Source organism: Phoca vitulina, unplaced genomic scaffold, assembly GCF_004348235.1.
Source record: "Phoca vitulina isolate PV1807 unplaced genomic scaffold, GSC_HSeal_1.0 scaffold67, whole genome shotgun sequence".
Classification (NCBI taxonomy): Eukaryota; Metazoa; Chordata; class Mammalia; order Carnivora; family Phocidae; genus Phoca; species Phoca vitulina.
Window position 1 is genome coordinate 14,062,005 of NW_022589770.1, and position 16,088 is coordinate 14,078,092.

The window sequence follows — 16,088 nt, forward strand, 5'->3', positions numbered from 1 at the left end:
TGCCTGGGCTGGAGATGGTAACTCAATTTTGAACAAATTTGCTCAGCAGTTATTGCAGATCTACTCCATGCAGAGTACTGTTCTATACATTCTGAGACCTAGGACCTACTCTCAGAGCTTACATTCTGAGACAAACAGGCACACAAAGTAAATATGAGTTCTATAATCCTTTTCCATGTACAGTGCATGTATAGGAGTGTATTAACAGAAGAGTGAGCAAAATGCTATGAGTGCATATGGGTGCAATTTATTATCCCTATTTTAGAGATGAGAATGCAGAGGCACAGAGAGGCTAAGTAGCTAGTGATGTGGGTGGTTTGCTGAAGCATATTCATTTTTCTGCTCCCAAAATAAAAACATCATGTGAACTACAACTATTTTTCCAAAACCTGGAAAATGGGAGACCGGCGTCTGCCTCACTCCCTAGAAGAGAGCAGAGGCAGAGCTCACTCAGTGTAAGCGATAAGGGACTGCATGCCCCAGGTCTTACAGGGACAGGTCTTCTTTTATGTGTAGCTAAACCTCCTCGTTCTCTCAGTCAGACAAGGGTTCTGTGAAGGAAAACCACAGCTCTGACTCCTTTGGGGAGCACAGCATGCTCAGAGGAGCAGCACGGCTTACATGGGAAGCATGAGCCTCCTTGAGAGGCCAACTTGTACTGAAGTCTAAAATCTGCCACTGTTGGCCATTTGGGCATGTAATACTCAGACCTCAGTTTCTTTTCGTGCAAAATGGGGGCAATGGTACCTACCTCATGGGCGTATTGGGAGGATTAAATAGGATGATGAAAAATGCTTGGTGGCGACCACCACAACAAGGGCTACTGTTTCCCTGTGCTTATTCTGTGCAGCATGCCTGGTAAATAGGAAGTGCTTAATTAATGGAGCAGTTTATACTTATTACTGTTACTTCGCTCATCTACCCTATTTCATTGCTCTGCAAATCACCATTTTCCTTCTCTTTCTCCAGCCACACTCCAAGCCCTTCACCCCCAGATGCTACCCTGTTCTCTGTCCTCTCCTAAGTCCTCATTTCTGCTATCTCCTGACACCAGATATCAGTGTCCCCACAACAGTTTGCAAACATTTCAAATCCAACTGTTCGATCCTAGTGTTCTCTCGAAAAAAATTCCAGTGCTCAAAATTTTAGCTTTTGGTTTAGAAATAGAAGTTTATCTAGTTTGTTGTTAAACCGTGTGCTTTTAGAGTATGATCTCAATATTATGGGGGTGATTAGAAAGGATGAATGCCAAAACCACTGGGCCTTCTCCAGAGTTAAAGAATGGTGTAATTTTGCGAAATAGAGGAAATACGCATTTTGAATGGGATTTAGAAACCTATTACTCACTTCCCTTTCCTTCCTGCAGAGATTACTGAAAACGTTAAGTAACAGTTTATGAATTGACTCAGCATCACTCACTGGACTGTTAGTCATTAAGTGTGCTTTAAAAGTGGTGCCTTCAAGGACTGCTTAGTTGGGTATGGCCAGCCTCTAGCAGCCACGTGCATGTGGGGCCTGGGAAAGCTCACCCAAGAGACTAATGGGAATGTTGCCACATTCAAAGTGCATAGTTCCTTTGGGGGTAATCTGATCATTGACTAAAAATGTGGTGGTATTGAGAAATTGTGGTTTTAGGTATAATAATCGTAGTTACATATATATATTTTAAAAAGATTTTATTTATTTTATTTTTATTTTTTTAATTTAAATTCAATTAATGTATAATGTATTATTAGTTTCAGAGGTAGAGGTCAGTGATTCATCAGTCTGCGCTCCTTTATTTTATTTTAATCTTTAAAGATTTTATTTATTTATTTGACAGAGAGAGAGAGAGCGAGAGCAGGAACACAAGCAGGGGGAGTGGGAGAGGGAGAAGCAGGCTTCCCACCGAGCAGGGAGTCCGATGCGGGGCTCGATCCCAGGACTCTGGGATCATGACCTGAGCCAAAGGCAGACACTTAACAACTGAGCCACCCAGGCGCCCCTGCCCTCCTTTATTTTAGAGAAAAAAGTGAGAGAGCGTGTGCACGCACGCACATGTGGAGGGGAGGGGCAGAGGGAGAGGGAGGGAGAGGAAGAGAGAAACCCAAGCGGACTCCATGCTGAGCATGAAGCCCAATGTGGGGCTTGATCTCACAACCCTGAGATGAGACCTGAGCCGAAACCAAGAGTTGGATGCCCAACTGACTGCCCAACACAGATGCCCCTGTAGCTGTATTTTAAAAAATAATTGTTATCTTTGAAAGATACACACTGAAGTTTGAATTGATAAAATGATAATGATGCTTGAGTTTTACCTCAAAATAACAGTTCAGGGGGCCTGGCTGGCTTAGTCCGAAGAGCATGCAACTCTTGATCTCAGGATTGTGAGTTCAAGCCCAAGGTTGGTCATGGAGCCTACCTAAATAATAATCTAGTTCAGAGTGAGGGGGCTAGTGAGGGATATGGTTGGAAAAAGATTGACCATATCTGAGAATTGTTAAAGCTGGGTGATAGGTACATGGCAGCTCCTTATATTCTTCTGTTTTTGTATAATTTTGAAATTTTCTGTAATAGAAATGAATTCTTAGGTGCATTGTCCTGAGCAAGGCTTGAAAGGCTCATCTCTGAGTAGCAGTGGGTGAGCTTTAGTACCAAGACCAAGTGCCATTCTGTGGTTGTTCAAGAACTTATAGGCTGGTGCAGCGATCCTTGGTGAGCTTTCCATGGTGTCAGGTAGTGTGTTTGGGTCACATGTTGGTGAACATGCCGCCCATGCCCAAAGAATATTGAATGAGTAAATGAAAGTAAAGAGGCCCAAAGCCCTGATGCTCTTCTTATCTTTGCAGCGGAGCCCAGGGGGAATATGCTGGGCTGGCCACCATCCGAGCTTACTTCGACGGGAAAGGAGAGGGACACAGGACAGTGAGTATGGACAGGTGGTGGGTGCTCACCACCGGGTGGCAGTGGGTCCAACTCTCTCCCTCTAAGCCTTCTTGTAAGTAGCTAGGGAACATATAATCAAGAGACAGATTTCTTTGAACTGGCCATTACGGTCCTTGTCCCCAAGACATTTCACTGGACCATTTTAAGAGAAAACATTTGCTCAAACCCAGTGTGTAAAAGTCAGCCAGTTTTTAGATTGCTCATTATAAAATACAGGCAACTAGCCGTAAATAATCTTGTAGTTTTAATAAAACCAGAAATGGACTGAGATTGGGCCACCACCTACTGTACCCCACTTACTTGGGCAGCCAGAACGAGCCTGGAACCCTTTTCTCTAACTCTCCTGGGAGCAAAGGAAGGAAAGGACAGGAATGTTACAATTCCAGGTCTTAGGCCTGGACAAAGGGCAGAGACCAACCTTTAACTGTTCTGTAACTCCTACTGTGACTAGGCACAGTTCTCGTTTCTGTATGCTCAAAAAATTTTTATTGAGGGGTGCCTGGCTGGCTCAGTTGGTGGAGCACGTGACTCTTTTTTTTTTTTTTTTAAGATTTTATTTATTTATTTGACAGAGAGACAGAGAGGGAACACAAGCAGGGGGAGTGGGAGAGGGAGAAGCAGGCTCCCCGCTGAGCAGGGAGCCCTATGCATGACATGAGCAGAAGGCAGATGCTTAACCAGCCACCCAGGCATCCCAGACCATGTGACTCTTAATCTCAGGGTCATGAGTTCGAGCCCCACGTTGGGTGTAGACGTTACTTTAAAAAAGTAGAGGGAGAGGGAGAGAGAGAATCCTGAGGAGGTTCCATGCCCAGCGCGGAACTGGACGTGGGGCTCAATCCCACGAACCCAAGATCACGACCCGAGCTGAAACTTAACTGACTGAGCCACCCAGGCACCCCATAAATAAATGTTTAATAAAATATTTACTGAATAAGTAAATTCCCTATTGAGAATTGTCATCTCTAAGCAGCAAAAGAAGACATGGAGCAGAGTTCATGGTTCTGCTTCAGTTTTTGCTTTGGGTATGAGAGTCTAGTCTCCAGGGTCCAAACTGCTCTTGGGGCCTCTGTAGGGACCAGCAGACGTGCTAATGGTCTTGACTGGACTCCACTAATCCCCAGAGGCAGTGCTTCTAGCAGTTATCTGACCTAGGCTTCCAAGTGTGGTAAAAGAGACTATGTTTCTGAGGTCTTCATTTTGGTGATGAGCAACAGTAAGCTAGAACTTCCACTGAGCTGTAGACATGGAGTTCTTCTTTTTTTTTTTTTTAATGGCTGTATTCTAGTAAACCTTTATTTATGGAGACCGAAATTTGAATGTCCCGTAATTCTCATATGTCAGGAAATAATGTGGATTTTTTTTCAACCTTTTAAATTAACTCACAAGTCATATAAAAACAGTAGTGGATTGGTACAGTGTTGGCCTGTAGGTTGCAGTTTTCTGACCCTGCTCTAGCAGAAGAAAGCACACTTGACGGCAAACTGTTCATAAGTATAGAGAAACAAAAAGGACTGCTTTGACGTTCAAGAAACGTTCTTGCAGGCATTCCACGGATTCTGTGATGTTCGAGAAATGTTCTAGCAGGCATTCCACAGATTCCGTGATATCTGAGGGTCATTCCCCATTTATGGAGAAGTAACAAAGCGCAGCGAGACTCATTCACACCAGGTGGTAAGCACCTGCCCTCGCTGCCTGTGCCCACGTGGTTTGTTCCTCAGACAAGACCCCCCACACACACACTTTCACTTTCTCTAATTTCACCATTTCCAAACGGAAGTCAGGCCAAAAATCAGAGCGCAAGTTTTAAGTATATGCCAAATTCTTAATATCAGAAGGTAGCTGTTCTTTTGTTATATTAGAAGGGAAAAAAAGACATATATTCATATACACAGAGCCTTGTGTAAGCACGCTTACAAATTCCTGCTGAGGTCTCATAAGCTGAACTGTGGAAAGGAGGTCAAATTGGATAACGCAAGCACCCAAATAAAATGGCTTTCCTTGCCCATTCTCATGGCGCTCCACAGGCAGGCTTGGCAGTGAACAGGCCAATACAAACATCCAGTGTGGATATGAAGAATTTCCTTTAGTAGGATCAATTGATTAACCAGTCCCACTCACACAGAGGAAGGCATCTCCAAGTGCAGTGAGCACTGGGGCTACCTCGTGGAATGGCCAACGCCTTTGCAGGAAGTCAAGGGCAGAGATCCAAGCCACCCAGTGATGAGCCTTGGCCTTGTCCTTCCAGGTCTTCCTTCTGGAGGGGAGGAGAGCACTTGGAGCCTGAATGATAGAGTGGGATTCAAGAATATGGATGCTATTTTCTAGAGCACTGAGAAAAGCTTTCATGTAAAAGTAAAACCTCTGAATTGGGGCTTTTTGCCAATTCAGTAAACAAATTATAGGACTAAGGGAAGAGAGAGAACAGTCAGTATTCTTTGGAGCTTTTACTTTTTTTGTGTTTTAAACCATGCTATGACATTGGCAACTCACTCTAAACAACTGATGGTTTCCATGTCTTTCTGCGAAGGCCTGAGAAGTTTAGGGTGTGAGTGTGGGCCTGGCCACTGTAGAGACTCCCCGACTGCCGACATCTTCTGGCTGCAGACATGTCCTGCCCATGCCCCTGCTAGCTCCCTGGGATCTACATGTGGCACGTAGGGCGGGGCGTGGTTAGCAGTGACACCCCTGAGCACTGGGAGCCGGGGGGGGGGCAGCTACACTGTTCCCTGGTTCCCTCTGGATGAAAATCCTGCAAATTTCACAGTGAAACAAAACAAGACAGGAACTTAGATATTTACCAGACTCAGCCCCATTCCACCTCCATTTCTGGGACTTCACAGATTTTCCAGACTGGCTTGTCCCCCCTCATTTATCCTCAAAGAAATGACACAGCAACTCATGTATATCAGGGAGTGGCCGTTTGGGAATAAAAAGCCTTAGTCATTTTTTAGATGATTCAAACTATGAGCCAGTATGGTTTGATTAGACATGGAGTTCTTAGAGGGGACAGTGGGTAGGGGTTGGGAGCAGGACAAAAGTGACTGCCCATCCCAGGAGAGTTAGAGAAAAGGGTGCCAGGCTCGTTCTGGCTGCCCAAGTAAGTGGGGTACAGTAGGTGGTGGCCCAGTCTCAGTCCATTTCTGGTGTTATTAATACTAGATTATTTATGGGTAGTTGCCTGTATTTTGCAATAAAGAATCTAAAAACTGTTTTACTTCCCTTTCAAAAAAAAGGAGGGGAAAAAAAAGAACATTTTCTTCCTCCTTCTCCTGTTTATTTATCCTGATTCCACAGGTGTGTTTTCCCAGGCCTTTAACTTAGTTGGGCAGTCGAACTGATTTTCAAAGAATTTTGAAAAAGAGGACATTCATTAATTGAGTAATTATTCAATACTGGTCATATACAAGGTACTATGTGGGGCACCTGGGTGGCTCAGTTGGTTAAGCGACTACCTTCAGCTCAGGTCATGATCCTGGAGTCCCGGGATCGAGTCCCGCATCGGGCTCCCTGCTCAGCAGGGAGCCTGCTTCTCCCTCTGACCCTCCCCTGTCTCATGTGCTGTCTCTCTCTCATTCTCTATCTCTCAAATAAATAAAATCTTAAAAAAAAAAAAAAAAAGGTACTATGTGTGCCAGTCCAGAGTTAAATCAAGTCATAACTAAGATAGACACAGTCCCTGACACACCAACTTGGTTTTTTTCACTTGGGTTTTCTAGTAGTTTTGAATTCTTTCATTTCCTTTCTTTCTTTTTTTTCAAATGATTTTATTTATTTATTTGACAGAGAGACAGAGAGGGAACACAAGCAGAGGGAGTGGGAGAGGGAGAAGCAGGGAGCCCAACATGGGACTCGATCCCAGGACCCTGGGATTATGACCTGAGCCGAAGGCAGACGCTTAACCTTAAGCCTGAGCCACCCCGACGCCCTGAAATTTTTAATTTTCTAAGGAAGGGTTAGTTTAGAACTAGAATTATTCTTTAGCATCAGAAAGGAAACACTGAAGCTCTCGTTGCCCAGGGAAAGGACACCAGGTGACTGACAGTAAAAGTCCCCTTCTGGTTTTCCTCTCTGGCTTCCTCATGTTGAGGTAGCCACTGGAATGCCTCCTTGTTATCCTCGTTAACCACAAGGTGTCTGGGAAGACTGGGAAGGGATCCGTTCATCCTATGTGACCATGTTACCTCCTTTGCCTCACCCCTCTCCTGCCCAGAGGCTTTGTAGAGAGACCTCGAGATCTACAATGTGGTGCTTATGGAAGGCTGGAGATGAGCTAATAACGAAGGGCCAGCTAACACCCAGGTTCCGTCTACTCCGTGATGCTTCCCATCCCTCATTGTTTCCTAGTTCACCAGTGTGACACCAGGAAATATCTGTGAATGTCCAGGAGTTGGGGACCAAACCGGAAAGGTCAAGGAGAAGGGATGAAAGAACTTTTGATTGCACCTGGGCAGAGTTCTTCTCTGACTCCCGGACCCTTTCTTGCCCATTTTCCCTCTCTGTGTTTTTCAGTCCTCCCTTCTCTGTCTATCCCCCTGTGTGTGATGTTTCTTCTCTCACTGTTGTCCACACTGCTATCACCACGTGTCCTTGTTCTATTCTGAAGGACGGGGGAACTTGATGCAGCAGTTTTGGGAGGGAGAGGCAGGGAAGGCTGCCCAGCCCCCGAGCTTGTAGAAATACAGAATTCTTAAGTTTGGAAATGTTGGCATCCTTTCTAGATTAAAGATTTTATTTAAAGCAGTGTTTTCAGTTGGAGAAGAAGAAAATGACTTATTGCTCAAATAATCAGGGAGGATTTTTCCACATCAGAGAAGTCCAAGGCAGCTGCTACTGCACAATAGACTCTAATGGAATCCAGTAAAATATATCCTTTTTTGAAAAGGAGTGTGGGGAAATCATGTGCTTCAGAACCTCCCGGGTTCCTGATAGTTCTTATTTCAAGCTGTTTTGGGCAGTTATTTTCACGTCTGCTCTTAGGTTAAATTTCAGAGGTTCCTAAAGTGCAACAGCCAAGTTCCTGATTTACCAGTTTAATTTGGGAGAATATAAATTTATTTAACAAATACTTACCAGGCACTATCTGAAACCCTTTATAATTAATAATTCAATTTGCTAGTCAAATATTAACTCAGATTTGCTGATCAGAGATGAGATTCTTATACAAAGGGGAAACATTAACCCTTAGAAAACACCAAAAACCACCACCGCACCCCCCGCCGAACGTGTATGGAAATATTTTTCTCTTCCCAACTGCCTGAGATGAAGTAGTAGCCTTTGGTTGTTAGATTTTATTAGTGGTAAGAAATTTATTTCCCTTGCAAAGGAACACTGCTCCTTAATCCCTCACTCATTCAGCAAGTGTTGGAGGATGAGGTATGGGTTGGGTCTACACCAGGTACATTGCGGAGTTGGAAAAACAGAGCATCCATCTAAATGGGCATAAATGCACCAAAGAGGATTATTTTAGATAAACTAAAGCACCAAATCTGGGTCCTGTTATTTCCATGTCCCTTGTGACCCCACAATTTTAAAGTGAGGAAAAATTACCATTAAGAATTTCCCAAAAAATTATTAAATAAAATTTCCTATTTCCACATAGAAAACCAGAAATGTGTAACAGCAACCTATAAATGAGTCATTGACAAAACCACTGAGACGTTTTTCTTTCTGATGCCTTACGTCAGGGTATGTATTACTTTCCTGTGGCTGCCGTAACAAATTCTCACAAACTTAGTGGCTTGACAAAACAAAAAATTATTTTCTCAGTTATGGAGTCCAGGAGTCTAAAATTGGATTTCTCTCGGCTACAGTCAAGGTGTTGGCAAGGCTGCCTCCTTCTGGAGGATCCAGGAGAGAATCTGTTTCTCTGCCTCTCTGAGGCCTTCTGCGTTCCTTGGCTGGGGCCCTTCCTGCCATCACTCCATCCTCTTGTTCATTCATGAAATTTTCTACTTCCTTTGTAGTCAAACCTCCTTCTGCCTCCCTCTGCTCAGAATACTGGGGAATATATTTAGGGCCCAACTGATAATCCAGATTTCAAGATCCATAATTTCTTATCTGAAGAGCCTGATTTAATCACAGTTACAAAGTCTGTTTTGCCATAAGGTAACATCCATAGATTCTGGGGATCAGGGTTGGGCATTTTGAGCGGCCCATTATTCAGTGTACCACAGGATAGTTGACATTTTTACCTTGAATGTTTTTATTTCAGCAGAACTTCCCTGGTACAAATTCTTAATTTAGGCCTTTAACCAATATTTTATATTCATTCAAAATTTTTTAATTTGGGTATAGTTGACTATATACATTTTTAATATTTGCTTTTTCCTTCTTAATCAATGTTCTGCCCAGAAGGGGTCCTTTTATCCAAAGATCCTGTGGTAGAATAAAAATAATTTATGGGAAAGGACAAGGGACTTTGGTTCTGAGAAATTAAAGAGTCAATACAATAGGGAAGCATTTAACCTAGAAAAAGGATTTGAGGACACACTGCATAACCAGCATGAGACCAATAACCATTCAAAAGAGGCACCAACTTTCTGTCAACAGAAGAGTGACAGTTTGCCTTTGTGTACACGTGTGTTTTTCTTCAGTAGACAACTTTGCTGTTTTTGAGGAAACAGCTGTAAGCAAAGTTTCCCCTTCATAAATCCATTACTATAATGCCCATCCATTTCTCTTCGAGGGGTTGCAGTATTGGTCCTGGTATTTAAAAAAAGGAGGATTATTTTCAGGGTGATCATTGCTTCTCTTTGTTGCTTTCCGTTGGGAAAAACTCTGTGATGCACTTTCCTGTAGCACAGCATCATCACATCTACCCCAGCATGTGTGTTTGCTTGTTCACGTGATTTGTAGGAGGAAATGAAAATGATTTAAATCTGGGCATTCTAAAATTGTACCCACCATCCACCTTCTGTAAGAATTCAACTCATCTTTAAAGGCTAGCTTAGGCTCTAGCTCTGGAAATCCTTTCCCTTTACCTCTTCCACTTGAAGTGACATCCCTATTCTGAGTTCCTGTGGCACCTGTTTATACATTTGCCAGCATTGTCCGTGAATACACGACATGCTTTCATGCTCACCTTATGATTCTTGTGGCAACGAACAGTCCAGTGCACAGAATAAGCATCCAGTAAATGGTGACTGAGGTATTAGCACTGGAAGGCCTTGGAATTATGTCTACAATTATCATCTCTTCCTGAATCTCAGCAAAGCCAAGCAGAGCACTGAAACTGTGATTTGGGCACTTGGGTTCTAGAGTTTAACTTCCAACTTCATGTTCTTATATGATGCTTTCTACATATTATAACTGTGACAAGGTCACAATAAGCCTGGGTCTGGTTTTTGGTATGCTGAGATAAGGGAGGAGAGTACTAATTAATATTTCAGGAGTCTTTAAAGAGCAATATTTGTGGATTCAGATGCAAACTCCTCTTTTGGACATTGTTTTACACTATAGTAATATTGAAATTGTAGCAGATTTTAAGGCATTAGTGATCAGTTTAAATAAAGCATGTGGTGCCTATTTAATCTGTGTTCCAAGCATTTGTAGGACTTTTCTGCTGTGAATAGTCTGGTGATGATTTTTTCTCCTTCCTGTCATTCCATTCCTAAGGTTTGCCTCATTCCAAAATCAGCACATGGGACCAATCCCGCAAGTGCTCACATGGCAGGCATGAAGATTCAGCCTGTGGAGGTGGATAAATACGGGAATATTGACACAGCTCACCTCGAGGCCATGGTACCCATCTTCCACTAAACAGATGGGGGAGGTCTGGGTTGGGAAGAGGTGGTGGGGAGAAGGGACTAGATGGTTTATATCAACCTTATCTTTCTTTGCATTCTAATTAAAAGACTGCAGTTCCTCCTCTGAATGGGTCTGGGGAAAATGGAGTAATATCAGAAAACCTAACCGTCTCTATCAGAAAAATAGAAAGCAACAGTCACATTTTTGGTCCATAATAAAACTGAACATAGTCTGCTTCTTTCACTAACCGGGAGAAGGTCCTTTAAACTGAAATCCCATCCTCTTAATGCATATGTAAGAAACTGAATGAATTATTCATGGTCATAGTAAGGATACTCCTTGCAGGGCCTGCCTGCCTTCTCCTTCCTGCCCAACCTTCCCTCCCTTCCCCCATTAATAATCAAACTAGCAGTCACAGTTATTCTCAATCTTTGTGTTGGGAATTAAAACATAAATGTAGATTTTTGCAAATGTGTGTGACTGTCCCAGCCATTACCTGCTGAATTTCGGGCAGCATTCCACCTCCTTCCTACAACACCAACCCCCACTCCCAACCTCCCAACCTCCAGGAAGAGGTTGCCTAGCAACTGTATCTGCTTTCCCCTGGTGGACTGGAGGCTGCATCTTAAGAGGGAAGGAAATCGGTTGAATAGCAATGTGATTTTGTCGGGATTACTAGGCACGGAGACTGAGAACTTCATGCAACTGCCTTCAAAGGAAGCTGAAAACACACAGCACTGCTCATGTCTCCCATCCATGCCCACCCTTCCAGAGCCGCACAAAGTTTTTACCAACAGATATTCTGGGGCAGTAGTCGTAATTACTAAGTTTCCCCAATATAGGATATGACCTTTAAAAAATATTTTTTTTCATTTCCACATGAGCGTGCTCTGACTCACTGGCCAAAACAACAGGAATGTGCCTTTTATATATGTTTGCTTTCTGTGAAAAGGAAATGTGAGGGAGATTTCTTTTTATCAGAGCAGAACACTCCTTATGGGAATTCTAATTTCAACAGAATGAGAGGGAAATGGAATAGGGGTGGATATGGCCAGATGAGCAGAGAGAGATTAGCTGTGAGAACAGACATGTCTGCAACCAAAAAGATCTGAAATAATTATTCAGATGACTAAAACCAAAGGAAAACTTTGGGGAGTTGAGCCTAAAATACCCAAAAATCTTCCTAATAGTCTTTTAGGTCTTTATCATGGAGACCTAGCCTGAAGGCATTTTGTTATTTCTTTGGAATTACTTAAGAAAAGAGTAATGGCTGTGAATTGTTAGTGCCATCATACTTTGAGGGAATTCTAGACATGAAAAGTCCAAGACTTAATCTTTCCTAATCCTGTAAAGTAAAAAGAAAGGATTTGGCCAATAAACATTTCCTCCTTTGTCTACCTCTGCTCTTTTCTATCCCACAGGTGGATAAACACAAGGAGAACCTAGCAGCAATCATGATTACATACCCATCCACCAATGGAGTGTTTGAAGAGAATATTGGTGACGTGTGTGACCTGATCCACCAACACGGAGGACAGGTCTATCTAGACGGGGCAAATATGAATGCACAGGTAGGCAACGCAAGAGGGACTCCCTGGGAAAATGGTTAAGTCAGAAGATGATTTTTTCCTCTGACTTCTGGACAGTTGTTTTACAACATATTAACTGAATTCAGAACTGTGGTTGGCTTTCTTTATTACCACTTTCAAGCAAAGTACTGCACTTTGACTGAGATTAGATTTGAAGGGGGCGATAGTGGAGGTTGGGGAGGAGGTAAAGAGATTGACAGGATGCAGGGAATGAACTGAATGTCCTTAGTTCGTCAGAGGTTGTGATCTCTCTTGGGGTGCTACCAGTAAGAAGGTCACTTGACTCCCTTTCTAAGGGAGTTCAAATTCTGGCCACTGTGGATGTTCATCTCCCACAACATCCCATGACAATGAACAAGCCATTAATCTGGCTTCAACTTTTTCAGTGTAAAGTGGCTGAATAATTCTGTCCCTGAAGGGCCAATCCTGATTCCTGATTACTTGTGTGTGTGTGTGTGTGTGAGAGAGAGAGAGAGAGAGAGAGGGAGGAGGGAGAGGGTTGTGTGTAATGTGCACCCTTGAACAAATGCTGTAGGGGACACCAGCAGAGGATGTCATCATCTTTCAGAGTTTTCTTAACTTCTTGGTCATTGTTTGTTGTTGTGGTTGTGGTTGTGGGTTGGTTTTGTTTTTTGTGTTTGTTTTTGGTTTTGGTTTGTTTTACTTTACCATTTCAAATTCTTTGTTTTTCTTTACTTCTGTCTGATTCCCTCTGTCAGTGTGGTCCAGGGATTGTCTATCGCTTCAGTAGCATTAATGCACTCTTCATCTTTGGCCACATTGAAAATTAGCCCTAATGCCAAAGTGGCAGAAAGGCCTGTTGAATGTTGTAGTTGGTATTACGGTGGTCTCAGGAAAACCGTCAGCCTCCCTTCCTTTCCTTTGGCTCAGCATCCTCTCAGGTGGCCTTCCATCCCCTTCCACTGCTGTACCCAAAGTACATGATACTCAAAGCCAACCATGCAGGGGGAGCTATTATTGCTGGGGTGAAAGTAATCTCTTTCTGCAGCAAGGAGGTAATTCCCTTTCTTTTGCTCAGGGTGCTTCCTCTCCCTCTTGTGGTGGAAAATTAGGAATTGACTGTATATTCAAATCTGTATTTTAAAATCTAAATTAGGCTAAATGGTCAGTGGCTGTTTCCATAGAAACCATAAGCCAGGCTGCCTATGGGATGTGAGGTTTTGACTGCAGAACTTGGCCATTATTGAGAACATTCTGTGAACAGCTCTGCCTACCTTTCCTCTAAGGGGAGAGGCCACAGTCAGGAGCACGACCACCTTTCCAGACCACCCTTTCAACTCTTGACTTTTGATTTTGGCTCTTTCCCTGTGTGGTAGGTGGGAATCTGTCGTCCTGGAGATTTTGGGTCTGATGTCTCACACCTAAATCTTCACAAGACCTTCTGCATTCCCCACGGAGGAGGCGGCCCTGGCATGGGGCCCATCGGCGTGTGAGTTCTGGGCTGCTTGTTTCAGGAAGGTTTTAGAGATTAAGAATGAAAGAATGGCCCCCAATTCGCTGTTCCTCTCATCAGGGTCTTCAAGTGTCATGGACACCTTCATATCTAGTGTTCCTGGAGGGGCTGGGAGAGAAGCAGTGAGAAGGATGACTTAGGGAATGTCCAAAGAGGAGCATAAGTAGATTTTATTAACCACAGTGCTCGATTGGCCACACTAAGCTCCCAGTCATACATAGACAGGGCAGGCTTGTGAGCAGAGCAATGAATAGGGAGTTTACTGGGGCATTATGAATCTGAACTGGAATATTAGCACCTGCAAGTGTCTCTTAGACTTTAATTTAGATTTCCAAGAAGGTTTTCTTTATTCATTCTTTTTAAAAAGAAATCAGCTGATGGTTACATTGAACATGAATTATCTATCAACAATGAAAGGAACTCAGAGGAGAAAAGTGCTTGCCAGGGGCTGGGGAGCAGGGGGGTGGGTAGGGAGAGGTTGGTAAAGGGCACAAACTTTATAAGATGTGTAACATGTACAACACGGTGATTATCATGGACAACACTATATTGTATATTTGAAATTTGCTAAGAGAGTAGAACTTAAGTGTTCTCAACAAAGAAAGAAAAAGAAAGAAGTGAATTGCATGTAAAGTGTTAAACACTTTGCAGCCTGGATTCTTATTACATCTGAGAAAAGTAAGGAGGAAACAGACCTTATTACTAGAAATAATTAGATGAAGTCAGAATAACACTAAAGGAATGTCTCATAGCTGTTGATAACTTTTTATACTGTGAAGTTGAATCACCTTGTGAAAATGATGCTGAGCAGCCATTTCCTGAGTTTCTTCAGTTTTCCAAAAATGGACCAAAGGGCCCAGTCTTCAGGTTGCTGGGAACCTGGCTTCTTGCTTTTTCATGTTTTTTCTTTTTGATTATTATTATTATTTATAACAAGTGGGGGCGCCTCAGTACCTCCACTGTAGGGGAGGTGGGGGAGTGATATTCATGTGCTGGCCTCTGATGTGTAGACCCATGGGGCTCCCTCTCAGCAGCACCCTCTATCCCTTAGATTCCTCGGGAAAGAATGTGGGGCGTGGGGCTGGGATGTCCCCACATCCTGGTGAGTCCGTGGCTTACAAGCTCTTTCATGGCTGTCTAATTCTGCCAAATCCCCTGCTGTAGTTCTTGGGTGAACCACTGGGACACTGATGGCTGGTGAAGAGGAGGAAGGAAGGAATCCTTCCTGAACATCTGTTTCTTAGCAGGTGTTAGGTCCTTTCCACTCTGAGTTCCTCTACTAGAAATAGCATTTTCTGAGAGGGCTCAGCTCTTGCCTGTTTTGCCTGTTTGGTTGGTCTGGATTTTTTTTTATATCTGCTGAATTTGTGTTTAAAAATAACAGGAAGAAGCATCTTGCCCCTTTCCTGCCCAGTCATCCCATCATCTCGGTAAAGCCAAGTGAGGATGACCGACCTGTGGGTACTGTTAGCGCAGCCCCGTGGGGCTCCAGTTCCATCTTGCCCATTTCGTGGGCCTATATTAAGGTGAGGCCTGTGACTGTGTTAGGTGGGCGGGGGATGTGATATGTGGGTGGGAAACTAAGACTGGAGACTTTCTCCTTGACTTAAAAATGGAGAAATCCAGGGGTGCCTGGATGGCTCAGTTGGTTAAGCGTCTGACTCTTGGTTTCAGCTCAGGTCATGATCTTGCGGTCATGAGATTGAGCTCCGCATGGGGCTCTGTGCTCAGCTCAGAGTCGGCTACAGATTCTCTCGCCCTCTGACCCTCCCCTGCCTCAAATAAATAAAATCTTAAAAAAAAAAAAAAGAAATCTATGATCTGAGATGTGGTTCAGTGAAGATTGCTGACTTGGGTGGAAGAAACCTTCTTAAAGAGATCAGATAAATTTTATTTCATCTCTTCTTCATGATGCTATTTCCTTTGGGTTCTCATAGTGGGTTTAACATCACAGAAACTGACATGCCAGATATGTTTTTCCAGACCAAGTTAAGTTCCATGAGTCATGTGGATGTTCTGGCTACGTCATTTTAGTTTCCTGTAGGATTTGTATAGCCGCTTGCAAGTGAAGAACAGTGCACATAGTAATTACACTTGGTTGAAATCCTGGGATAAATTTTTAGGAATAAATCTCACATTGCTTTATATTTCTTAGGAACCTGGAAGATAAGACAAAAAATAGCAGAAATTTGCTTATGTGGTAGTTTCCCAAAGCTCTGCCCTTTACTGTAGAACTGTAACTCTCTGGGATAATTAGACTTTGTTAGAGAACAGCTTTCCTTTCTTTGTGTTTCTCCAAAAAACTCTAGAGCCAGAGTTTATTTTATACAGCTCTTGTTCAAACGGGCCTG

The 16,088-nt window shown here is 43.2% G+C and overlaps 1 protein-coding gene across 1 annotated transcript in view; it reads left to right on the forward strand.

Moving 5' to 3' along the window:
* The window catches only part of GLDC (glycine decarboxylase), a 94,880-nt gene that overhangs the window by 61,830 nt on the left and 16,962 nt on the right, over positions 1-16,088 (forward strand). Inside the window, exons 16-20 of the mRNA XM_032392352.1 lie at positions 2,829-2,904; positions 10,543-10,668; positions 12,096-12,245; positions 13,601-13,713; positions 15,122-15,263. Of these exons, the coding sequence (XP_032248243.1) occupies positions 2,829-2,904; positions 10,543-10,668; positions 12,096-12,245; positions 13,601-13,713; positions 15,122-15,263 (607 nt within the window). The remainder of the gene's footprint in view (positions 1-2,828; positions 2,905-10,542; positions 10,669-12,095; positions 12,246-13,600; positions 13,714-15,121; positions 15,264-16,088) is intronic.